Below are 26,856 nucleotides of genomic sequence, written 5' to 3' on the forward strand. Positions count from 1 at the left end.
TTGTAAGGGCATATTATACGAATGTCATCCGCCGCTCACCTCAGCAATAACCCCTATACCGTTAGCAATGACTGATGCCTTTGCCTGAGCACCACTCATACCACCAAGACCAGAGGTCACGAACACCTTAAAGGTAATGAACGTGACCATTTAAATGATGACACTTTTTGTGGTAAACAACGGGCGCAACCAGTAGGCACCGAACAGATAGAAGGGGCGCAAAACTTACTTTCCCTCGAAGGTCCGACAGATTTAAATACTTCCGCCCAGCATTCATGACAGTAATCTGAAAAGCGCCAGTTACTGTGATCAGCTCACACTCTGAAAAGACAATTTCATCGGATAACGCGGTGTAGGCCAACGATTCTAGAGAAAGATAGTACCATCATCACATTCCTTTTATCCCCCATTTTTTTCTTTATCACATCACATCACATCACCCTTTTATTGCGACACATGTTACGCGATGAAGTTCCGTTTTTGAAGGGTACTTGCTAACGGTAGTTAGTAATTAATGGTGCTAGTAGTGGTGTTAATCGAGCTTGTAATTAGTGGTTATTGTTACACTCTCTAAAAACTGAACTACTCAGTTGTCTCGCGACGTAAACCCCCCAATTATATACAAACTGAACTTCACCGCATAGCACGCTCTGCGGCAACCACCAATGATAGGCTTATCGCTTCCGATTCGAATGGAATGGGGAGTACGCCTTTTGTGTCAAATTGGATATATGAGACACAAAAAGGCGTACGCCTCCCTCTCGCCTCGAATCAGAAGCGATAACCCTATGATTCGTGGCAATGGTTGGCGCAGAGCGTGCTATACGGTGAAGTTATGTTTTAGACACAGTTCCCTTAGAAGTCGGCCCAAGATAAACATTCCCTCAGGACGTCAGTCGTGACGTTGCCCCTCCTATGTGAGACCGACAATGGCGTGCCCTTTCACCAGCACCACCTCTATTTCAAACTCTTAGAAATGAACTTCACCGCATAGCACGCTCTTAGTCAACCATCCTATCTAATGATATCGTTATCTGTCCTGATTTGTTGAAAACGAGAGTCGTACGCCTTTTTTGTGACAATTATGAACAGCATAAGTGTCACAAAAAAGGCGTCCGCTTGCCGTATTAAACAAATCAGGACAGATAACGATATCATTCGAGAGGATGGTTCGCTAGGAGCGTGCTATGCGGTGAAATTCATTTTTAAGAGTGCATGGAAAGCGCAACTACCATGTCTTTCGATGTCTTGCCCGCAACTTACTGGATTATTGGGACCATGTCATTGGTACCTCTTCGCAGTGCCGCATTTGGAAGCTAGCGGTCGCTACTCATCCGCTCGGTTAGAGCTTCTTCACTTTCTATACTCTTAAAAATGAACTTCATCACATAGCACGCTCTTAGCCAACCATCAACCCGAATGACAACGTTCTCGCCCTAGATTTGTTGAAAACGGGAGGAGGAGCCTATTTTGTGCCATTATGCACGGCACAGAATAGGCTCCTCCTCCCGTTTCCAACAAATCAGGGACAAGAACGTTGTCATTCGGGATGATGGTCGGCTAGGAGTGTGCTATGTGGTGAAGTTCATTTCTAAGAGTGTACCGTACTTTGTGCTTGAGCTTATGTCGGTAGTTTGTGCAAGCAGTGAATGTCTCACGGAAGATGCTTCTTTCTACTGTTGCTTACCGTCATGATTCTACGCATTTTTGCGGGAGCTGTATAGTTCTGTCGTCTGCTACGGCCCTCGTATGTCGGCTTCTGCGTGTTCAGAGTTCTAATTTCCATTGTCCAATCATGATGCAGATCTCGCGCGCCGGTGAGTAGCGCCCCTAGCGGAGCGTGCGGAACAGCTCCTCATATAGGTGTTGCCGATTATAACATGGTCGCTATAATCTTGTAGGTTATGGTTTTGCTTCTGGTTTTGCTTCTACTGAATATGCAGATCCAAACCGCAAATATCCGCAATTCGCAAACTGCAATCCGCAACCGCAGATCCGCAAATATGCGGCTTACAAACAAGGCTGATCCATACGTAGCCTCAGCGTAATCCGTTCAGTTTAAATCCGTAAATTCCTCTAATATCATTCCTGCAGAGAAGCAAGTATTTTCACGTGCACATTTGACCATAAATCCACTTAGCGGATTAATTATCGTTTGCAAGCGCTAACAATAACTGCTATGGGATACACCGTATTGTGTCCGTATAAACGACAAATACTATCAATATTATGTTACAGGCGGATGCAAGTGTTTCGTTAGAAAATGCGTGAAAACGTTTATAGAATTACCGTTGTCCCGTGCACAATTCCTTGGGGCCCAATGTAACAATAGCTGCCAGCTGTCATTTGACCATACCTGGAACAGCAAGACGAGAGCTATGGTCGAACGTTGAACAGAATTTCAGGAGGCGAGCGAGATGTTGTAACGTTCAACGGTTAACTGTTGTCAACGGTGTTGTAACTGCCAGTAGGCAGTATGTTCCTTGAGTATATACCAGGAATATGTTACGTATACAACAATGATCTGTTCCTTCCAAAAATGTGATGGACATTTTGCGACAACGGCAAATAACAGACACTGTGAACGATACCGCAATATATGGCATACGCAACCGTATACGGTAATACGTGGCATACTCACATGCTGACTCCCATGGCGAACATCTTGTTGTAGTCCTCTGGTCTGGAGTGGTTAGGTATAACCATACCGTTAGTGATGACCAGTCGGGGTGCGTTGGGGCCCAGACAAGGAAAGAGGCCCAAAGGATGGCCGGAATACATGACTAGCGTCTGTTCCTCAGTCATACTTGACAGATACTGCATCACCAGGTAGAACTGCAAGACGTCATAGCGTTTCGGTACAAGTGCAAAATTTTGTGTACCCCGTCCTATGACATCTCATATCACACGCGAAAACGTAATGAAGGGTGTTTAGTGCCAAACACATTATTTTTCATACCAAAATGTGGTACTGGTATCATACAGTGGGTGCGCTAATTGCGCGACGAAAACCGGGGCAGTCGCTCTACGCTACAGTGTCTCGCTGAGCCGCAGTGAGGCGGTGCTGCTAAGGTCCACGACACATCAAAATCGGAGAAAAAGCATGAACACTTAAGCGCCCAAGTCACGGGTAGTGAGGGTAGTGGGTTATATATGTGGGTAAACGCTGTATCGGCTGGAGTAATTTGCAGTGCAAGGCGTCGCCACCACTTGGCTACAACACTCTTGATCATTACCAATGACAGCCAGTATACATCAATGTTGTGGAACTATTTGATGATGACTACTGACACCGTAAAAATAAATAAAAATAAGGAGCACTATACCACAACAACAAGTAATGTTGTATTACACAAGGTGCGACGTCCCGACGGATGCTTTAGCTGTTGGTCTAATAAGCTTGGTTCAATAAGCTCACATAACACAAGATATGTTCCTGAGCCTTCGTTATCTGTGGAAGCAGTATACCTAAGTATTTCTACCATCGACTTTTTCGTCGACACATCCAGAGAGGACAGTCCCTTTTTTTAGGTATCGGATGCCGGATGGTGATGAGATTTGAATGAGTCACATGACTGTTCCACTGTATGTTTCGGGGTAACGGCAGCATCGGCTCGCCGCTGCTGGTCACAGGAAATTGGGAGTCGTCACGACTCTAAAAACTAAACTTCACCGCATAGCACGCTGTGCGCCAACCATTGACACGAGTGATAGTGTTATCGCTTCTGGTGCGAGGAGGGAGGGAGGTGTACACCTTTTTGCGGCATGGACCCATTTTACACAAAAAGACCTACGTCCCCCCTTCCCGCGCACTCTGTTCGAATCAGAAGCGATAACCCTATCAATCGTGGCAGTGGTTGGCGCACAGGTTATTGCGGTGAAGTTCTGTTTTTAGAGTGTAGAGTTTCCTTAGTAACATTAATTTCGTGGCCATCGTCGTCCGTTGTAAGACCCAATAGGAGAATCTGAGGAACGGCCGTGATATTGTTACCTGTGCCCAGTTCGAGAGAACTTGTCCGTTTCCCCCGTAAGTAACCAACTCCTCAGGAAACTGGGCCACTTGTGGATCCAGGTTGTTCATAATCATCAACATTATTGCAGCGGCCTGGGGCGTTTTCGCTGGGTACACGTTGATCGGGTATGCTCTACAAGAAAACGCAGCATACCAAGCGTTATTTCGTTATGATCATCATCAGCACTGAAGTAAAGTAGCAGTTGCTGTTTGTTGTTACAGTCTAAAGACATAACTTCGCAGACATTTTGTGCTCGTGGCCGCCGATTCAAGACCGTACCGCCTTCTTGACTGCCGCGGATTTAAGACCTACACTCTTAGAAATCAACTTCACCGCATAGCACGCTCACAGCCAACCATCATCTCGAGTGATATCGTTATCTGCCCTGATTTGTTGAAAACCGGAGGCGTGCACCATTTTTGTGACAATTATGAGCAGCATAAGCGTCACAAAAAAGCGTACTTCTCCCGTTTTCAACAAATCAGAAGAGATAGCGGTATCATTCGAGATGGTGGTTGGCTAGTAGTCTGCTATGCGGTGAAGTTCATTTTTAAGCGTGTACCGCGACACGCTCTCAGTCTCGCCTGACCAGCCTCGGATACTTGGACATCCCTCTTGCAACATTACCATGGCACACGTAGCGGTGGTGTAACCGCAGCGCTTCTCAACATGCGGATATCCGGTCATGTCAGCAGCCTCTGACACACTTCACAAAAAGGCGTACCCCTTCCTCTCTCCTCGAAGAATCAGAAGCGATCACCCTATCATTCGTGGCAATGGTTGGCGCACAGCCTGCTATGCGGTGAAGTTCAGTTTTTAGAGTGCACAGTACGCAGGACGACAAAAGACATGTGGACCCCCGTCGCACCCTACACTCTAAAAACTGAACTTCGCCGCATAGCATGCTCTGCGTCAACCATTGCCGCGAATGATACACTCTTAAAAATGAACTTCATCGCATAGCACGCTCCTAGCCAACCATAATCTCGAATGATATCGTTATCTGCCCTGATTTGTTGAAAACGGTAGGCGTACGCCTTTTTGTGACAATTATGAACAGCATAAGTGTCACCAAAAAGGCGTACGCCTCCCGTTTTCAACAAATCAGGGCAGATAACGACATCATTCTAGATTATGGTTGGCTAGGAGCGTGCTATGCGGTGAAGTTCATTTTTAAGAGTGTAGGGTTAAGCTTCTGATTCGAGGAGAGAGGGAGGCATGCGCCTTTTCGTAACAGTCATCATATGTCCAATTAATCACAAAAAGGGGTACGCTCCTCCCTCTCCTCGAATCATAAGCGATAACCCTGACATTCGTGACAATGGTTCGCGCACAGCGTGCTATGCGGTGAAGCTCTGGTTTTAGAGTGTAGAGGCGCACGATGTTCTAAGAGAAAGATGACCAGGGTCATGTCGACATAATTTTGAGTTCCACGCTAGACATGACCGTCGGACGAAATAATCAGCCTGTCTTAAAACAGAACTTCACCACATAGCGCGCTGGGGACCACCATTGCCCAGAATGATACCGTTATATGTAATGCCTGATTCGTGGAAAGCACGGGTCGTACGCCTTTTTGTGACAATTATCATTGCTGCATAAGTTTCACAAAAAGCGTGCGCCTCCCGTTTTCAACAAACCAGGGGAACGAGCAATATCAATCGAGATGATGGTTGGCTAGGGGCGTGCTATGTGGTGAAGTTCATTTTTAAGAGTGTAGGAGCGTGCTACGCGGTGAAGTTGTCGCCTAACCAACGATAAAGCCTTTGATAATTCGTATATGCGATCCTTAGCAACGCAGTGTCGGTAGATTAAGTTCAGTCCCAGCACAGAACCAAAGTTGTTCGAAAATGACCGCTGCGGCTGAGAGAACACTCCACACCACGCCACAACACACCACACAGTCCACGTCTTACTGAGGCACCTCGAGCGCAACAAAAGGAAGGGCTTACCGCATCGGGATATCAGGGATGAAGCGATACATGTAGATGTGTCCATAGTCCTTGAGCTCTTGGGCAAACTCCGGAGCAAGAACGGCATGAACGCTGGCAGGGAAGTACCGAAGGGCATTCCTCAGCGCTATCTGCGATGATGAAAATATCGTTGCAACGTGACATTCCTAAATAGGACGCCTGCACTGTAAAAATGGCTAGGATGACTTTCACGTGACGTGACAACTATAATCACGGTACACAAGATACAGTATACCAAACAAGATGGGCCAAATGGAACCATATTGCACGCTGCGTCTACAGGCCCATATTAGTCCAAGTGCCACCTGAATTAATCCGGGTGACATCTGAAATAATCCAGGCACCATTCAATTTAATCTGGGTGCCGTCTGAAATAATACAGGTGCTATTCAATTTAATATGGGTGCCATCTGGATTAGTCTATGGTGTGTTTAAGCTCCATAACCTTGTATTCACACGAGGGACATCGCCGCGAAATATTCTACAGTCATCTAGTGGAAGGGAAAGTAAAAATCTGCTGACGGGGACTGAAATTGCGCTGTGTCTTATGTTGAGCATTTGCATGGCGCCGAGATATCGGAGGTTAGAGCGGAACTATAGCAGACTACAACATTGTTCATGTCATCTCCTATGGAATATCTTGCATCTGATCTGCACGATATTCCCGGCGGTTAGAAGGACACGGAATGAGGTGACCTTCAGCTGAGTTAGAAGATATTCCGTAGCAGATGACGGGACGAATGGTGTCGCCTGCTACTATGCGTCCTGTCTTTTTGTACTCTTCTAGCAGTGTGGAATATCCTGCAGCTCAGTCGCAAGATATTCCATAGCAGACGACAGGACCAACGGTGTCATCTGTTATGTACCTCATGTCTTTCGCGCTCTTCTAACAGCGCGGAATATCCTGCAGATAATAAACATGCTGAACCCCCCCCCCCCCAACGTTTTATTTTATCAACGGGGGGTTGATAAAATAAAAAATAATATGGGCTAATAATAAATAAAATAATTAATAGTACGGGCTAATAACCCCCCCCCCCCCGCCCTCCCCGCGCCACCCCCGTTGATTGTCGGCATGCTTAGCACGTTTTCTTCTCCGAGCTGCGTCTTCGTCAGAAAATTGTCTCTGGCTCTGGTAAGCCTTCTGGGCGCTGCTTCGTACGGAGCGATACTCCACAAGCTTTGTAAATCGCATAATCCCTTTCTCAGTCGCAAGCAATTTGCGTTCCGCCATATTTCTACTGATTTGGAGGTAAAATATACGACAGCGTGGTTTGCTGTCCACTGAAACCGTGCCATCCTATAAGGCTGAAAGGACTTGATGGTGGGCGCGAACGCTTGCTTTGGATCTATCCGGCACTCGCTCCACCACTCTTTTTGCGTGGTAGCTTCGCCTCCGGTGCACTGAATACGGTTAAAAGGCAATGCGTATACGATAATCAAGGATCTTTAGAACCATTTCCCACAGAGTACTCAGAATTCGCGAGAACAGTTTCGTGGTCCCTTTGCGGCTGCAGACAGCCTGATGGGAAGGCGGCTGTACCGGAAAAGAGCATTCAGCGACACGCAGGGGGCTAGAAGCGCCCCGATGGTGCACATTAAACGTGCACCATCAGGTGCGCAAGCAAAGCTCTCTTGACTTGAAAACGCTTTTAGCAGAGGCCCCGGATGCAGAGCGAGAGAGAAACTGTGGATGGAGCGCGCTCTGGAGAGACGCTATACATACGTAAGGCAATAGTGTGGGCAAGTTGGTACATCACGAATGGGAGAATGGGGAAAAAAATGTCAGTGTTTCGCGCTGTCCTTTCTTTTTATTTTCATGTTTTTATTTTTATTTTTAGTTTTTTTTTTGTTTTTTTTTTTCCATACGTAAAGCCGCCCTTCGACTCTAGGTGGTGTTTGCAGGACACACGCTTTTTCTGTCAGGATTAACGACAATTAATGAATGCAAATTATGTTCCAGGCAGCACAGTGGCCAAGGGAAAGCAAAGTAGAATAGATATCCTGCGTCATTGACAATGTTATGCTTATTATTTTTCGTACCAAGTCTGGATTCCCAACAGTTTCAAACCGTTGGCGGAAGCAGTTGAAGAAGCACCTATGAAAAATTCATGTAGAACTGATGAGCTCTGCATATACATTTGCTCGCCAAGTTGGCGGCGGCGCTGTTAGCCATCGTTCTCCGAAACGCGACGTCGCGACCACGTTCGAGATACCGCACACGTAACCCTAGAGATTATCTTCTCCCTATATCTACATTGACGGAAGTGCATGCCAAAGTATATAAGACGGACAGAGATAAGTATGGCCCGGCATCGGCTCCTTGCTTCTCCTGGGTGCAGTCATGTCGTTTGACGGAGCATCTGTTGCGCAATAATTAAACCGCATTCGCTTCGTGTGTCACAGAGCGAGTTTAAGGGGAATCACGAGTTGTTTGTAATGTATATGATCTTTGAGAAGAAAGAGTTATACTACGAGAAGAGAATTTCTCCACGAAATACTGCCCCAGAGGTGGGAAATAGTAGAAAAAATACGCAGAATGATATCATCCTGTCAGCTGACTTATGAAAAATAGGCCTGCGCCTGATTTTGTAGACATTACACAAACTCCACTTCGCGAGATAGCCAGGGGAGCGTTGCTGGCGTCGCCTGAAGATCACAGCATCGTAACGCCGTCCGTGCTCGTGCAATGAGCGGCGTTACGATGCTGCGATCTTCAGGCGGTGCCAGCGACGCGCCCCAGGTCCATCCCATCATGGAAGAGCCAGGGGCGAGGACGGTGTCATTCGTAATCAGGGTTGACTGGAAGCGTGTTAAGCTGCAAAGTTGCTTTTAGAAAACCCCTTATATCTCCAGTTCGTATATGCGTGACCCCAGTATATAGGACAGCCCCTGCCACATGAGCCAGTGTGCCTATAGTTCATCCATATGCGTGTCTACAGCAAGAAATCCACCTGTTATGGATGCAATTACTGTATTCAAAATAATGGGATAGTACCGAACTACTTGCACGATTTATGACCCGTTCCCAGTCGCATGATTCAGTGCCTCCAGTCCGTATGAGCATTCATATAGGGATTAGGAACTTACCTGTCTCTCCTCGTTGCTAAGAGGTGCGCTACGAACCGGTGCGTGAGGTAGCTTCTCGTCCCTCTTTCTTTTTGATGGCAGCGGGGACACAGGTATCCCTGCACAGAGTGCCTTCAAGGTATCGCTGATGCTGTTGCTCATCGTTTGTCTTCTCGGACAGTGGCCTCTCGCACCGCACGTATATTCTCCTCCTGATCTCTCATCTCGCTATCTCCAAAGCCATTGAGGGTCCCACAATCTTGTTCGCTTATCGGAACCCATTGTCTCAAGGTTGAGTTCGGGAGAATGAAGCTCTGAGCAGCTTACATTCCACGCTTCCAGAATGGACTCGTCTTCTGCCTATTCCAGGTGTTTCAGTTACGTCCCCGGGCTAAATAATTCGCGAATGGGTGCACCAATCGACGAATTTTCTTTTTTACAAGTTTCTGCCTGATGCGACCTACACTCTTAGAAATGAACTTCACCACATAGCACGATCCTAGCCAACCATCATCCCGAATGACAACGTTCTCGCCCCTGATTTGTTGAAAACGGGAGGAGGAGCCTATTTTGTGCCATTATGCATGGCAAAAAATAGGCTCCTCCTCCCGTTTTCAACAAATCTAGGCCGAGAACGTTGTCATTCGGGGTGATGGTTGGCTAGGAGCGTGCTATGTGGTGAAGTTCATTTTTAAGAGTGTAGAACTGATGAGCTCTGCATATACATTTGCGCGCCAAGTTGGCGGCGGCGCTGTTAGCCATCGTTCTCCGAAACGCGATGTCGTGACCACGTTCGAGATACCGCACACGTAGCCCTAGAGATTATCTTCTCCCTATATCTACATTGACGGAAGTGCATGCCAAAGTATATAAGACGAACAGAGATAAGTATGGCCCGGCATCGGCTCCTTGCTTCTCCTGGGTGCAGTCATGTCGTTTGACGGAGCATCTGTTGCGCAATAATTAAACCGCATTCGCTTCGTGTGTCACAGAGCGAGTTTAAGGGGAATCACGAGTTGTTTGTAATGTATATGATCTTTGAGAAGAAAGAGTTATACTACGAGAAGAGAATTTCTCCACGAAATACTGCCCCAGAGGTGGGAAATAGTAGAAAAAATACGCAGAATGATATCATCCTGTCAGCTGACTTATGAAAAATAGGCCTGCGCCTGATTTTGTAGACATTACACAAACTCCACTTCGCGAGATAGCCAGGGGAGCGTTGCTGGCGTCGCCTGAAGATCACAGCATCGTAACGCCGTCCGTGCTCGTGCAATGAGCGGCGTTACGATGCTGCGATCTTCAGGCGGTGCCAGCGACGCGCCCCAGGTCCATCCCATCATGGAAGAGCCAGGGGCGAGGACGGTGTCATTCGTAATCAGGGTTGACTGGAAGCGTGTTAAGCTGCAAAGTTGCTTTTAGAAAACCCCTTATATCTCCAGTTCGTATATGCGTGACCCCAGTATATAGGACAGCCCCTGCCACATGAGCCAGTGTGCCTATAGTTCATCCATATGCGTGTCTACAGCAAGAAATCCACCTGTTATGGATGCAATTACTGTATTCAAAATAATGGGATAGTACCGAACTACTTGCACGATTTATGACCCGTTCCCAGTCGCATGATTCAGTGCCTCCAGTCCGTATGAGCATTCATATAGGGATTAGGAACTTACCTGTCTCTCCTCGTTGCTAAGAGGTGCGCTACGAACCGGTGCGTGAGGTAGCTTCTCGTCCCTCTTTCTTTTTGATGGCAGCGGGGACACAGGTATCCCTGCACAGAGTGCCTTCAAGGTATCGCTGATGCTGTTGCTCATCGTTTGTCTTCTCGGACAGTGGCCTCTCGCACCGCACGTATATTCTCCTCCTGATCTCTCATCTCGCTATCTCCAAAGCCATTGAGGGTCCCACAATCTTGTTCGCTTATCGGAACCCATTGTCTCAAGGTTGAGTTCGGGAGAATGAAGCTCTGAGCAGCTTACATTCCACGCTTCCAGAATGGACTCGTCTTCTGCCTATTCCAGGTGTTTCAGTTACGTCCCCGGGCTAAATAATTCGCGAATGGGTGCACCAATCGACGAATTTTCTTTTTTACAAGTTTCTGCCTGATGCGACCTACACTCTTAGAAATGAACTTCACCACATAGCACGATCCTAGCCAACCATCATCCCGAATGACAACGTTCTCGCCCCTGATTTGTTGAAAACGGGAGGAGGAGCCTATTTTGTGCCATTATGCATGGCAAAAAATAGGCTCCTCCTCCCGTTTTCAACAAATCTAGGCCGAGAACGTTGTCATTCGGGGTGATGGTTGGCTAGGAGCGTGCTATGTGGTGAAGTTCATTTTTAAGAGTGTAGAACTGATGAGCTCTGCATATACATTTGCGCGCCAAGTTGGCGGCGGCGCTGTTAGCCATCGTTCTCCGAAACGCGATGTCGTGACCACGTTCGAGATACCGCACACGTAGCCCTAGAGATTATCTTCTCCCTATATCTACATTGACGGAAGTGCATGCCAAAGTATATAAGACGAACAGAGATAAGTATGGCCCGGCATCGGCTCCTTGCTTCTCCTGGGTGCAGTCATGTCGTTTGACGGAGCATCTGTTGCGCAATAATTAAACCGCATTCGCTTCGTGTGTCACAGAGCGAGTTTAAGGGGAATCACGAGTTGTTTGTAATGTAGGTATATGATCTTTGAGAAGAAAGAGTTATACTACGAGAAGAGAATTTCTCCACGAAATACTGCCCAGATGTGGGAAATAGTAGAAGAAATACGCAGAATGATATCATCCTGTCAGCTGACTTGCGAAAAATTGGCCTGCGCCTGTTTTTGTAGACATTACACAAACTCCACTTCGCGAGATAGCCAGGGGAGCGTTGCTGGCATCGCCTGAAGATCACAGCATCGTAACGCCGTCCGTGCTCGTGCAACGAGCGGCGTTACGATGCTGCGATCTTCAGGCGATTCCAGCGACGCGCCCAAGGTCCATCCCATTATGGAAGAGCCAGGGGCGAGGACGGTGTCATTCGTAATCAGGGTTGACTGGAAGCGTGTTAAGCTGCAAAATTGCTTTTAGAAAGCCCCTTATGTCTCCAGTTCGTATATGAGTGACCCCAGTATATAGGACAGCCCCTGCCCCCCAGCCTCAGGAGCCAGTGTGCCTATAGTCCATCCATACGCGTGTCTACAGCAAGAAATCCACCTTTTATGGCTGCAATTACTCTATTCAAAATAATGGGATAGTACCGAACTACTTGCACGATTTATGACCCTTTCCCAGTCCCATGATTCAGTGCCTCCAGTCCGTATGGGCATTCATATAGGGATTAGGAACTTACCTGTCTCTCCTCGTTGCTAAGAGGTGCGCTACGAACCGGTGCGTGAGGTAGCTTCTCGTCCCTCTTTCTTTTCGATGGCAGCGGGGACACAGGTACCCCTGCACAGAGTGCCTTCAAGGTATCGCTGATGCCGTTGCTCATCGTTTGTCTTCCCGGACAGTGGCCTCTCGCACCGCACGTATATTCTCCTCCTGATCTCTCATCTCGCTATCTCCAAAGCCATTGAGGGTCCCACAATCTTGTTCGCTTATCGGAACCCATTGTCTCAAGGTTGAGTTCGAGAGACGGAAGCTCTGAGCAGCTTACATTCCACGCTTCTAGAATGGACTCGTCTTCTGCGGTGAAGTTCTGTATTTAGAGTGCATAGTTGCACAGATCACAACACCAAGTTTATTTCCATCCCTCCCCGTAATTCGGAGGGTAGTAGTGCCACTGGTCGTCGGCCCGTTTATTGCTTCCTCAATTCACCATTTTCTCCTTCGTCAGCCCGCATGCCTGGGAGCTTGTCCTTCTCTCCCGTCTCCAATGTAGTTTCCGGGGGGGGGGGGGGAGATATGCGTTTATTTTGTTATTCTTAAAAAAATAGTGCAAAGATGAAGCAAAACAAATATTCGATATCGAGGTCGGGGGTGTAGATGACGTGAAAGGGCTGGTGGTCAAATCATAATTGGTTCATGAGGTCTGTCGTCAGGAGGAAGTCCAGTAAAGCTCGAATGACGCACCACTGACGCGAGTGGCACCTAGGGCCAAGTAATACCGGAAAGTCGATGTGTAATTTTCCCAGAGCAATGAAATAGTGAGCCCCTTCACAATATGGATCGAAGTCCTATTGAGTCCAAAAATGTCAAAAGAGATTTGAGGGCAGAGTGTTGGTAGGCCAGGGACCAAGCGATGTTGATAGGGACAGGGGACGAGAGTCCAGCTGAGAGTTGGTTGGTTGCAGAGCCGCCGTAGCGAGGCGATTTTTCGCCCAGGACAGGGCAAACGTGAAGCCCCCCCCCCCCCCATTCACTGCTCAGTAAACATAAAATAGCACAACCTTTTTTTTTTGTCTCTCACTGCCGAAATTGTAAATTCAAACTCTCTTCATTCCCGCTGTATATCGTCCAACCAACCTGCCCGACTGGTTGACCCGGTTCCGGAAGGTTGTTAGTGTGGGCAATGAAGAATAATGTGCTCGAGACCTTCAAGAAATGCAGGAAACTGGGACGCTGAACTCAAACCACGATCGTGTATGAAACAGAAAGAAGCATACAGTCAGTGAAACCGCGAAATTTTCAGATTATTAGATACTCTCCAACTCAGACCCCGCGCAATACGATAGAGGACGCGTCCCCACGCGGAAAGATGTGGATTGCACTAATACTTCGCACTGAAGTTGATGTAGTGTGTGACGTATAGGGAGCTTCGTCCACCAATGAGAGATGATTTATTTTGATACAGTTATTTTAGAAGAGCTGATTTCGTGAAGTGTATTTCTACGAGTTCATTTTGCCAACGTGGACACTGACATAGTTTATTCTTAAAAATTTGATTTTTATATGGTCTGTTTTTCAATGTTTTATTCTTCAATGCTTTATTTTGGCGCCATCCCTTCGCTGGGGGTGATTATTGGCTTAGTAGATTAGTGACTAAACAACAAAAAGAAAAAAGAAGAAGAAATGGTGACAGTGATAGCTGCATTTATTGTCCAGGCTCAATGAGTGATAGATGTGGTTCATGGTTCTGTTCGGCACGCACACGTAGGCAACTTTCGCGTCTTCTCGGCTTTGTTTCATAGCACTCACTTTGAGTTCCCTCACTGTATGGTTCTGTTGTCGTTGTGCAGCCAATACGCGAGTTCGTCAGCGGCGCGCAGAGCCCTGCTGTCCCTATATCTGCAGACGCCACACCTCGTGTCTGCACCATAGCGTGTGATACAGCGACGCTTGCACTGCACCCCACACGGCTGTCGCTTTCTTTGGGCCTTTCTTTTTTTTTTTTTTTTATGTGCTCCCCGAGTGCTGCTGCGCCGACCAACCGCACGCCGATTAAGACGTCAGGAACCACGCCGTCCTTGTTCAAACAAGTCCTCTCATATAGCTATCGCTGTAAAATCGAGTTGTTTGGGCTTGCCTTCCTTGAGGACCGCGGCTGTCTCCGTATTTATCTAACGAACAGTTCACTGTTTGCTCATTTTCTTGCTACTTTGATTGGCACGTGAGGACAATAAAGCGCGTTTACAAGCTCTAACAGCAAGATGAAACGGGCAGAGGGGACAGCACCTTCTTCACGGCACCCTTCATTCATTACACCCTTCTTTGGAGTCCAGCCCAACAACCTTTGAAATGTGTAGACTGAAGTTACACCATGCATGGCCAACGCCAAGACACTGACGCTCACATGACGTGCTTCACGTGCAATGACAACAAGCTGTCTCGTCATCCTGGGAATCTTCTTCATTCAGCATTCTCGTTCTGCGTTTGTCGAGTCTCGGCATTCTCAGAGACATATCCTACGGTCTTATGTCTGATCCAACCCTAAGAAGACAACCGGCTAGTCCCAACGCAGTTGGTCACTCGCTTCTGTAAGTACATCCACCTGTTCCTGCAGCAGCGTTTTGTGTGTTGAAGGGGGAACTTTGCTGTTACAGGCATGACACCCCGTGGGAATGCCTCGTCATGTTAGCTCTCCTTCTGGCTGTCCTTGCTGTGGGTGCGGGCCTCGTGATCTACGCGATTTTTCTGAGGGACACCGAGAAGGAATCTCGAACCGAGTCCCGTGCTAGCTTCGGTGACTTCCATTTCTACGCTGCGTCTACAGATGCTATTCAGTGTGCACCGGTCACAAGGTACTTTAAATGGAGAGAGTTCAGGAATTTTGAAAACACGGGCAAATACAACAGAAATCTGAACAAGCCGGAGTACGGGGAGAACAACACTCATTCCAGATCGGAAGGTTCGCATACTTTCGAGTGATCGTGTGAATTGTGGTATGCACTGAGCTGCTGGCCAGATAAAGCGGTCTCCGGCAGCAATAAGCTGTCGGAGGCGAAGGTCGTGTCATTTTCTGAGCTACGCATACGCGTGGTTTCGGTGGTTTCTAAAATTTTCAGATTATTAGATACTCTCCAACTCAGACCCCGCGCAATACGATAGGGACTGACTCTGCGCTCAGTTTCCATGTTGCAATATACTGCAGCACTCCCTCAGGACGAATGGGGTTAGAACGAACAAACAAACGTTTTGTCTCACATTTCCCATCAGCAACAAAGGTGTCTATGTTGATCCTATAGTATTTTTGTCACAACAGTGTAACGTACTGTAGCGGGCCGTGGACAACAACGAAGATGGCCACGCGCCTGGAGCACCGGCTTCAGTTCCACCGGGGCGGCCATGGAGATAGTCCACCGTCATCGCCTCTCCGTGGCATACCATCATCACCGGTCAGGACTCATGTAGAGGAACAACACCTCCTCTACATTTGGTGACCCGAACTATGAACACCACGTTCGGTGCAATTAGGGCCTTGACCATCCCAAATTTCTGACAAGACCATCGACTAGCATTACCACGGCACGCTCTCCCTGGAAGCCCCCGCCATTACTCGACTCATCACGACGACATCACGACCGCTGCTCGCGCCTCGATCAACACGCCGACCGCTCCCGTCCCGGTTCCCTCCACGCTTCCGATTCGCTGCCGACCCGACCGACCGACCCGCAACGATCCACCGACCCGCACCGCTCGACCCACCGACCACGCAACGACCCGACCGCTCACTGATCATCGCATCCGCCCACCGACCATCGATTCAGGGCTTCTAGGGACCGCTATCCACGGCCTCCGGCACACTCACGACCTACCGCTTCATTTCATGCATCTCGACGCTCATCCCCTGCCGGCCGCGACACCAGAGCAACGTGCTCGCCTGCCGGTTTCGGCAGTCGCGGCAGCCGACGCCACGGCACCTTTTCAGCCGGCGTCTCGGCAGCCGATACGGCTAACGCAGCCTCGATATTCCTGGGATCGACCCTACGAGCTCTCGCTCTCGTGCCGGTTGCGGCACCCCAGGCCACGACTCTCACGCTCGACTCTGACGCCCAACGATATCACCCCTGCTCATCGACAATTTCTGCCAACGGGTGTTGTGCCGTGCCACGAACACATCGCATAGTGCACGTCATCCACGGTCGCTCCTACTCTCTTCCTCCGGTGTTGACGTAGGTCATCGTACTACTTTGTCGCTGCTCCGCGTCTGACGGGGGAGCACTGTAGCGGGCCGTGGACAACAACGAAGATGGCCACGCGCCTGGAGCACCGGCTTCAGTTCCACCGTCATCGCCTCTCCGTGGCATACCATCATCGCCGGTCGGGACTCATGTAGAGGAACAACACCTCCTCTACAGTACCAACATACAGGCATACATGCATATGCTTATTTTAATGACGGCTGAACGAGGTGGAGAGATGTAGGGTGTGTGGATTCCTAGAATAGAACCAGAGACGGGGGAAGGTTTCGGTTCCCCTCGCTATGCAGCCAGGTCACCCTTGCCCTTTTGCCTCGAAAGCAATCGTGTCTGTTTTTCTTCTGAGTTAATATTTAATATTTCTTCGGAGTTAATATTGCGTTCACACGTCTTATTGCATGACCATCTAAATTCTTCAGTGGATATTTCATTCCTTAAACCAATATTATACCAATGTGCCCTGGCGCGCGCAAAATAAAATAAAGAAAGAAAAGCGTAAAAGCAGCGATAGAAACCCAAGTGATACGAGTTGCATGCTTTTGTACACAAATTAAACGCAAAACTGAGCAACACGTGTGTTTGTATCCATCCGCCAGATTCATCATTGAACGCAACGGATCCGTGACCGACGCTGCTATCGCCACACTACTTTGTGCCTGCGTAGTGCTACCACACTCCGTCGGGATTGGCGGAGGGTTTGTTGCCCTCATCTACGACAAGTAAGTACTGGAATACCTCCTGCAATCAAGCAGGGGAGACCCGGGAGAGTTGTCAGCCAATACTTCTGATTTTGCGGTGACGAAAATGCGTCCGTCTTGCTGATGAGGCCAACGCTGTGTTTTAGTACTACGTTTTCGCTACACAACGCACATATTAAAGTAAAGCTGGCTTCAACAACAGTTTATAAAAAAGCATTCGCGCTGAAGTGTAACAATACGCCCCAGTAGCAGGGCAGGTTGTCACATGGGCTGGGGCTGGTCGCCTCAGCTACATTTTCTCGTAATCTCTATTGTGGAGGTGTACCGAATGGAATACCCGTTGGAACTGCATGTGGAGAACAAACTAAACGGGCAGAAAAGAGCCAATTATCTTAAGCCTTAAAATTTCACAATGTACACATCTGTCCTAGCTGTACAGGAATCTTGGGTGCACTGCAAGCTGGCCATTACTGGCAGTAGACCAGCATTGTAAATGCATAAAGCGGCGCTAAACTATTACACGACTAAGATGTAACAAAATGTTACTGAAAGTTACTGTTATATAGTTTGCGCTGTCAGTCACTCTACCAGTTGAAGCACGTGACAACTTACCCCACCAGACACCCCGCCTAGGACACCCACAGCTATACTTTACCTCAGCGGTGAATTTAACTGTGAAACGTATTCCGCCGAAAATCCTATTTTTCTGAAAGCTGAATAAACATTAGGAACACGAGCATTATTTACAGCTCTAGTGTGTGTCTCGCAAAATTTGAAAATTGCAAGAACGGAAAATTTTCCTTATTTGTCACTGTAACAAGGTCTTGCGTTGCGTGCAGTTTTTCGTCCTTTCCTTAGCGTCCTTTCGTCCCTAGCGGTTGCTCGCGCCGCTAACAAAGAGCGGGAAAATGGCTCAGGTGCTCTGCTTCGTTTTCTTTGAGCAGCGATGAGTGTGACAACTGACGCGTGGGGCAATTCTCCCCGGTCTCCCCTACTCCTCACTGCATTTTGTATCGACACCATCCAGACAGCATTCCAGAGCAGCTCCGCGTAACGTCATCTCACTGTGAAGGGCGCCGGTCAATCACACGAAAGCGATGTCCAGACGACACGCGCTTCATTGCAGAGAAACTGTCCGACAGACCCGTCGCGAGGAGAGTTTGCGCCCAGGGCAGGGCGACTCTAAGTCCCCCCCCCCCTCCATCTCCCGTTGTCAGGTTGCAGGGTTCAGACAGAAACCCTGTAAACAAAGAAAAGAAAACGCTTATTTGCACTGCCGAGATCGTGAATTCAAATTCTCTTCATTCCCACCTTATACTGTTCAACCAAACTGCCAGGGCCTGCCGTTCAGCGCCCTCTGGCGAGGGCGCCCGGGGCGGCTGCCCCCCTCGCACCCCCGTTCCCCTGCTGTCCGAATAGGCTGACCTATCGCGACTAGATATTGGAGAGGCCTTATCTCTTGTACACGTGTTGTTGATTGTATTCATATCATGTTTCTCTGATGCAGGACCAAGAACACGACGTACACGCTGGATGCAAGGGAAGTGGCACCACTAGCCTCCAATAGAGACATGTTCATACAGAATACAGATGAAGCCTCAGTAGGTAAGATATGTGTTCCAGAGCTAAAACACCGCGGCTATTATCATTCAACATCCAGAAAGTCAAACAAGCCAAGCATTATACAGAATCCTACCATTATCACTTCTGATTTGTACAAAAAATAAGAGGCGTACGCCTTTTTGTTACAATTATGCCCATAATTGTCACAAAAATGCGCACACCTCCTGTTTTTAACAGATCAGTGCAGCTAGGGTACAACAGTGGCGGAGCATAGGCTCGAGCCCGATCTATAGGACAGGCAATGTACGATGCCCAACTCATGCCACCAATGGCATATGTGACCTAAACCTTGGGCCACAAAAAAAAAAAAGAGAGAGAGAGAAAGAACAGATGCTTCACCCGACCCCTGCCCCGCTCGAAGTTTTGTGTATGTCTTATCGCCCGTGCAGTATCTCTCAACAACGTGACACTGTCGTATAACCGGCTAGTAGCATGCGACACATGACGCACCATGAAAGTCATGCGACAAAGGAAATCCACAAGTTTCCACATATTTTCATGAAACCTGGATTCCTAATGCGACAAAGGCCAACTGTGCTCCATGAAAGAAGAAAGCGGCGCATACGTGGAACAGATAGGACACAAACCAAGCGTCGATTTACTGAAAGGAGGTAAAAGGAAGGTAGAAAAATGATTCGCTTTTCCGACGGTTTACAGAGAACGACAGGTAGAAGGATCGCGAGAATTTCGAATTTTACCCGAATTCTTGAAAACCCGGAAACGAAGAACCCTAGGACTATCTTGTGGCTGTATCGAAAGATATTCTCCACGGTTAGCAATGTACGCAGGACACGAGATTGAGCGCTCGCACTCACATGGCAGCAGAGAGCTATGACGTTTTTCGCGTCTTCCGCTGGAGTATTCTCGGGAATGTCGTTCGTCTGAATACACGGTGTGCTCTTCAGGTGGACGCGCTGTGGCAGTTCCTGGCCTCATTGATGGACTTGGCAAGCTGCATCAGCGCTTCGGTAGGCTACCGTGGGGGGAGCTCTTCACTCCTGCCATCAATCTTGCTCGTTACGGCTTCCCTGTTGGACCCGACCTAAGTGGTGCGCTGGCATCAGCACGAGCCATGTTTGAAACGAACGTGCACATCAAGTAAGAAGACTCACTTGCTTCACGAACGCTATAGGCGCACATGACTTCCTCGTGCTCATACACTACAAGTAACGTTCCGAGCTCCATACGGAAGAGAAAAAGGCTGGGGTACTACAAACGATTACAATTTCATATTTCTTGGAGCTTAGTATCAATCTGGTCTCGACTAAATACATGCACATTCTAGTACAGCATGCCGCATCCCATTTTTAAGGTGCATTTTTGTACTCGGTATGCGATTGACAATCGAATCTTGGAACTGATATTCGGCATGTACCACGCTCTGCACCAGCCTTTGCGGCGAATGAGGAAGTTATAGCATGGGATTTGGGAACAGTGCGGACGGCCTTTTGTGGCAATTAACGTAACTGCATGTGTGTCACAAAATCCGTATTCTTCTGTCTTCTCTGTTTGTGCGGAGAGACAGAGTTGCGCGCCTTCCTGTGACAATTAACGTGCAAAGTCTCACAAAAAGGGGTTAGGTTAGGTTGGGTTAGGTTAGGTTAGGACTTCGTTAACTTGCAGTAGCAAGTTCTCCATCTTTCAAGTAATCATAACGAGGGCTGTACGACAGGGCTTGCCCTCATGAGCGCAATTTTCCAACTATTTTAGCTATACAACATCCAGGCAATAAAAATCTTAGTCTAAAAGTCTAAGTACAATACATGCATCACACGCAGGAATGTCTTCTGGAACAACGTGTCGAATACTCAATACAAGGAAGGAGAAATCATCAAGCAACCACTCCTTGCAGAAACCTTGCAAGCGATCGGAAACTCTACTTCTGAGGCATTCTACGACAGCGACCTATCAGACAGCTTCGTCAGGGACATCAAACTAATGGGTATACAGGTAAGTGGCACTCGAGGACAACATTGTTAACTGTAGTTTGCGTGAAACAGGTGGCATCATAAGTAAGGAAGACTTGCGGCGTTATGAGTCCAGATGGAGGCAGCCAGCAACCGTGGAGCTTCAGGACGGTTCAAAGCTCTACAGTTCCCCGTCCCCTAGCAGTGGGCCAATACTACTTTACATCGCCGCCATGATGGGCCACATGAAATCGGCTGACTCGAGCAGCCTCCTCTACCACCGTATGGTCGAAATATTCAAGTACGCCTACGCCAAGATAAACGAGATGGCCGACGAGGACTTCGCGGACATAACTCGGGTAAGGTAGTTTCTAAAGTCACTAAATAAGCTTCGCTTCAGAGTATCGACACTGAGTTCCAAGGGAGAGCATGCGCCATCTTGTTTCCACACCAAGTTAGCCTCACGAACGCGCGCTTAAGAGCGCACGATGCCATCTGTTGTGCGCGGGTGAAATGTTCCGTTCTCTTGCAAGCAGCTCATCAAGGTTGACGGCCTTGAGCTCACCTCGACATCTTCGGGACACTTTGGTGGACAATACAAGGATTATCGGACAAGAATCATGCACACTTCTCTATCCCACAGGGAGAAGCATGTTAGCCGTCTTTTAGCCTCGACTGAAGAATGTGCAGCCGCAGAGATTTCCCTACAGCCCCCTGCATTTTTGCAACACCCCCCCCCCCTAAAATTTCTCAGGTAACCCCACCCAGCTCGGCCACCAACACGTTTTGGTAGAGAGTCCGGCGCAGCGAATTACATCCGGTACCGTCAAACTTGGGCTGTGGGACCACATTCATGCAGATGATCGTACCATGATTTGTCCAGTCTGTGTGCTAGGTATTCATTGAGCTTCGTGAGACAAGGTGCTAGTCATTTTTCTTTGTCGGTCGTGTGATTATGCACCTTAATGTTGAAATGCCCTTCATAATGAATCTGTATTCTGATGTACTGTGTTCTAACGTAATAACATGTACAAATAAAACTGGAAAGCTGTGCAGAGATGTCACCATTGTGCCACGATTCTTTCAGTACCTAAGAAAAATTCCTTAAGCGGAACCTTCACCAAGCATACCCCCCCCCCCTTGAAAGCTCGGCACCCCCCAGTAGTGAATTTCTGGGGAAATCACTGTGCAGGCGTACCGCGGAAACGAGATGGCGCTCCTGCTCTCCCTTGAACCTCAGAGTCGATGCACTGAAGCGAAGCTTATTTAGTGACTCTAGTTTCTCTGAAAGTGCTCCGCTCGGCCTTCATGAATTTCCGCTGCATTTGCAGCTTGTCAACAACATGATCTCGCCGGAAAATGTCAAAAGAACGCTTAATCTTATCGATGACAACAGGACGTACGACGATCCCAAACATTATGGTCTGCAAAAGTTGGGAAGGATTCAGTACGGTTCGTCGCACTTCTCTTTTCTCAGTCCCAACGGCGATGCCATATCGCTCACTAGCTCCTTGGGTGAACAGTGAGTACACGTCACCAATTCCGTTTTTTGCTCTGTGTAGCACCGAATTCGACAAGCGCAAAGTTGCTGACTATCACCTTGTTGTATGATTACCCTCAGTAGCGCACGTCTCGCTGCAACCCAAGTGAGGTTCGGATAAGTTTGACAGCTCGTGATTCGATTGATCTTAAAAAACATGAGTTTCTACTTGCGTGTGCTGAATTTTGCGTATGTCATACAAACACCACAACAGGACACGTCTGATACAGGCTGTAATCGCGAAACGAGAAAAATGATCCACGTGCTGAGTGTATGGACATAACGTACGCACAGAAGCGACAAGAAAAAGATATCGTAAAATGTCACTTTGTAAGCTCCTCTTTCTATTTTGTAGTCCTTGTAACGTAGTACGTGACACGCTCAGATGTGGTTTTATTTCAGTTTTGGAGCACGGTGCATGGCAACATCCGTAGGGGTCATTCTTAACAACCACATGTCCGAGTTCACACTGCCGAGACCACAGCCACCCGTTGTGGGCTATACTCCGAACGAGAACAACTACATCGTCCCTGGGAAGAGACCAGTGACAACCATGGCCCCCTGTATACTCGTAGATAAGAGGGGAGACGTGGCCCTTGTGCTTGGAGCATCTGGAGGATCCAGAATAGCAAGCTCATCTTCATTTGTAAGTTGCAAAAATGTATTTCCTAACGGAATGGTGCTGTAGAGCGCACCACTTCCTTCGCTTTTTTTTTTTGGGGGGGGGGGGGGGGGGGGGGCTCTCTGTTCGGGAATGTAATCTCATAAACACACAGGGACGGTCGCTATCACACGGAGTAGGAATGGGAATATATTTACTTTTGGTGCTTGGATAACGAAAAAAAAACGTAATAAAGCGATGCATTTACTGCAATCATCATTTAACACAATACGTTTCAAATACGAGAAAAAAATACATAAAAAGCAAAATAAGTACAGTCGAACCTCGTTAATACGACATCCCCGCCTTATGACAATTTTTCTCGGGAACAGTTTCCTACCGATGACATCCGCATGTGAGACTTGTTCGTTAATATGACATTTCGTTTATACGACAGTGACCGGTATTTTCCGCACAACTAGGGGCGAACACGCGTACATTACCCTCGTTACTATGGCGGTTGGTCACCGAACCGACGGTTCTCTTGACCTACGCGGGCCCAGCCGCTATCGGGCTGACTCATTATGTTGAGTAAGAACTGAAACTAGCCTCCGTTCAGGTTGAGAAGCAGACACATAATGTATGTTTATTGCTCAGCGCGAGCTCGTTTCGTCCCCCCCCCCATCTTCCTCCTCCAATGAGCCGATCTTCAACATCCTCCCCGGTGACGCTGGTTACGTCTGCCTCCAAAAGGTACAGTCGCTGTATCCGGCGTCGGATCCGCTGTCCACTCGGAAGGAGGACCCAGAAGCATCGCGCAATACCGTCATTCCCAGGGATAGACTCGACGACACGGCCTGTTTTCCATGTGAGGGGAGGTAAATTGTCGTCCCCTACTACCACGACATCTCCGACCTGCAGGGTGGATCATGGGGCTGGTGCGGCGTAATGACCTGATCGGAGCAAGGGGAGATACTCCCTCTTCCAGCGTACCCAGAATCGCTTTAAAGGAGTGTCGCAGGTGGACGAGAGAAGAGTTCGCTGCGGGTACCTCTATTCTGGGTGGTAGACTGACGGCGCATCTTCACAACAGTTAGTGTGAAGGAGTCAAAACCTCCTTGTTTTCGATGTCGTCCGTGAGGGGTGTAAGGGGCCGACTGTTAACGGCTGCTTCCACTTCTACTATACTACGGTGAATAGTTCTTCATAGTCAGACTGGAACGCCCTAGAGAACGCCTAAGCGCCTCCTTTATCGTACGAATAACGTGTTCCCAAAAGTCCCCCCCCCCTCCCCCACCTCCACCACCGGGCTTCTAAATGGATAACTTTGCCCACCGCTGTCATTGCTGCTGTGTGGTTTGTCGGTGGTGTGGTATACAGAGCGGTCTTCCTACCGGTGCTCTCCTGTCGTATGGAGAAAATGCTGCGGTGAAATTGCATTGCATGTTCTGCAATAGCGCATTGCATTGCACATTCTCCAACAATGGGCGCATGGAGATAACTATATTTAGGATTATGAATGGGGGTTTCATCGCCAGGGGCGATAAAATACCCCATTGCTGATGGTGATGCGGGGAATGAAATAATCAGTCCCCTTCACAATAAGGTTCGAAGTGCTATGGTGTCCAAAAATGCCAAAAGAGCTTTGAAGGCACAACGTTGGTGGATTGGATTTGGCCTGGGACCAAGCAGTTTTGAGATATTGGCATTGACCCCGCTGCCGAAACTTTCCGTGATAAATTGGTTTCTGGAGAGATTTATGGAACCGAGCGACACTTATTTAATATGGTCTACGATGCACCTTGTGTAATTCCATTGAGGTATGTAGATCTCAATGTTCAAATTGAGCCGCTAAACTATGAACTGGGTTGTTCTTCGTTCCGAATTATTCAGGTAGTGTATGCAGCATATCCCTGTAACAACCATCAGGTCAGTACAGAAGAAACAGAAAACATTTGCAGTGGTGGGGCTACAGGACATACACCCGGTCTGCTTCTCACCTTAAATCCGGTACTGGAAGGAATAGGCTTCACGTGACTTACTCATTTCCTATTTTAAGAGTATAGGACTGCAGACCATTAAACAGCGATCGGTACACGCCGACAGCTAGCTGACAATCGAGAGCTAACGATGTACCCAAGGCGAAATTTTTGAACTAGTAGCAGTTGAACTGTGTTATTGAACAGGGAACAAAGTGAAGCCACCTCAACCGGTCCCAGCTCAACAATCAGGTTTGCAACCGGTCCCAGTTGAGACTGGGACTGGTTAGAAACCAGTTGGGCCAATAGGTACCAATGATCGCACTGATCCCTGTTCGGTAACAACCGGGACTGGGTGAACTGGTTTCTGCCCGGCCCCAGACTCAACTGGTAACAGTTTGTCCAACTGGTTTCTAGCCGGTCCCAGGCTCAACTGGAAAGGGCTATAGAAACCAGTTGGGCAAACTTTAACATTACGAACTGCATGTTTACTGCGACATTATTACTGCATGTTTACGAAGATACTAGGCCTGAAAATTGCGAGGAAGCGCAGTGCTCGAAATTGTCAGTCTTTAAGATCATTAAAACAAACTACCAGATATTTCAGCTATTTCCTCCGCCAATGTACTTCCTAAGCACTATGCTTCAATGTATATTCGACCGTACCACCCGGCCTGACTCTGCTCGAAATCACACTGCCTTGTTCTGCTATGTCCACCTGCTACAAAACCCCCTTACCCCGCCCCACTGGGTAGTGGTCATTTCCATAACGTGATGCTGACGCTGTTTCGTTCTGAAAATCATATAGCCGGCTCTTTCAGACACGAAGCATGACGAGCCGATTTATTTGGAATTGCTGTTCAAGTGCGCGGATGATTTCAGGTTATACATAACATACTCTGGAGGGATATGTCTCTAGGGGAAGCAATCGAAGCCCCCCGGTTGCATCATCAGCTGCTGCCAAACTACATTGTATACGAGAAGCACTTTCCCGAGGTAAACTTCCCCTGTGGAATTGTTTTTACCCATTTAAGAGTTCCCTTATTTCCAGGACATTCTAGAGGATCTGAAGAAAAAAGGCCACGTCTTGAAGGCAATCGACCATCGGCCCGCTTCCGTGAACGCGGTCTCTCGAGCAAAAAATCGCATTATATACGCAGCAGCCGACTTTCGCAAGGGGGGTATAGTTGATGGATACTAATCTTGCATTAAAACTGTACTTCAAATCAAATTGTTGCGCGCTGATATTGGACTTGGCGAGTAATCTGTACATTTCGATGCAAGTTGTGAGGCTCTGGAGACACGACAGACAAGCTAAGCACAACAGAGCACAGCAGAAAGTTCGAATTGAATGTGTAACATAACTAAAGAAGCACTTAAGACACTAAAGAAGCGCTTCTTCGGTTATGTTAGCCCGATTCCTGACCGTCTTACAAATTCAAAATGAAGGGCGGTGTTTAAGATGATTCTCTGCATTTATCCGTTTGTATGTGGGCATTAAAACTACAGCTTTTTTGTTTCTTTATTTATTTCCAAGAAGAATACAATAAGCAGATGAGATCCCGTAGTTTAGAAACTATAGCGGTGTGATTTATTTTAGGCATCTGAAAGCAACGAGATCCAAGTTGGCTTTCCGAGGAGGAGGACGCATGCGTGACGTCTGTCTGTCAAAACAATGGCATCACGAGGGCTTTCCCGTTTCCCTGGCATCGAGATGCGACTTCCTATCGCCAGCCCTGAAGCTACGTCACGAAGCGTCAGGCGAGCCCAACGCCGCTTCCCGCAATATGACCCTCCCCTTCCGCCTGGCATTGTTGCCTATCCCAACAGAACTGAATACTGGAACCCCGGAAAATACCCATAATTAAACTCTGTGACTGGGG

The 26,856-nt window shown here is 48.0% G+C and overlaps 2 protein-coding genes across 3 annotated transcripts in view; one reads left to right on the forward strand and one right to left on the reverse strand.

The window, feature by feature from the left end:
* Positions 1 to 9,533, reverse strand: part of LOC135400358 (urocanate hydratase-like) — a 33,763-nt gene extending 24,230 nt beyond the window's left edge. The window contains exons 1-7 of the mRNA XM_064632194.1: positions 9,077 to 9,533; positions 5,966 to 6,096; positions 3,992 to 4,145; positions 2,642 to 2,835; positions 2,290 to 2,356; positions 230 to 286; positions 40 to 126 (exon numbers count right to left, since the gene is read on the reverse strand). Coding sequence (XP_064488264.1) covers positions 40 to 126; positions 230 to 286; positions 2,290 to 2,356; positions 2,642 to 2,835; positions 3,992 to 4,145; positions 5,966 to 6,096; positions 9,077 to 9,217 — 831 coding nt within the window. The 5' untranslated portion in view covers positions 9,218 to 9,533. The remainder of the gene's footprint in view (positions 1 to 39; positions 127 to 229; positions 287 to 2,289; positions 2,357 to 2,641; positions 2,836 to 3,991; positions 4,146 to 5,965; positions 6,097 to 9,076) is intronic.
* Positions 9,534 to 14,799: 5,266 nt separating this feature from the next.
* LOC135399699 (scoloptoxin SSD14-like) lies at positions 14,800 to 26,379 on the forward strand. 2 transcript variants are annotated; one of them, XM_064631431.1, is made up of 11 exons: positions 14,800 to 14,963; positions 15,030 to 15,227; positions 17,222 to 17,344; positions 18,831 to 18,928; positions 19,852 to 20,044; positions 20,725 to 20,888; positions 20,947 to 21,212; positions 22,185 to 22,375; positions 22,796 to 23,039; positions 25,856 to 25,969; positions 26,025 to 26,379. In XM_064631431.1, the coding sequence occupies exons 1-11, from the start codon at positions 14,902 to 14,904 to the stop codon at positions 26,172 to 26,174; spliced, it is 1,803 nt and encodes a 600-aa protein (XP_064487501.1). In that variant the 5' UTR covers positions 14,800 to 14,901; the 3' UTR covers positions 26,175 to 26,379. The 2 variants fall into 2 exon arrangements, with proteins under 2 accessions (XP_064487501.1, XP_064487502.1); XM_064631432.1 differs by lacking the exons at positions 25,856 to 25,969; positions 26,025 to 26,379 and adding an exon at positions 23,748 to 24,137.
* Positions 26,380 to 26,856: the final 477 nt, after the last annotated feature.

The sequence above is a fragment of the Ornithodoros turicata genome, chromosome 7, assembly GCF_037126465.1.
Source record: "Ornithodoros turicata isolate Travis chromosome 7, ASM3712646v1, whole genome shotgun sequence".
NCBI classification, from domain to species: Eukaryota; Metazoa; Arthropoda; class Arachnida; order Ixodida; family Argasidae; genus Ornithodoros; species Ornithodoros turicata.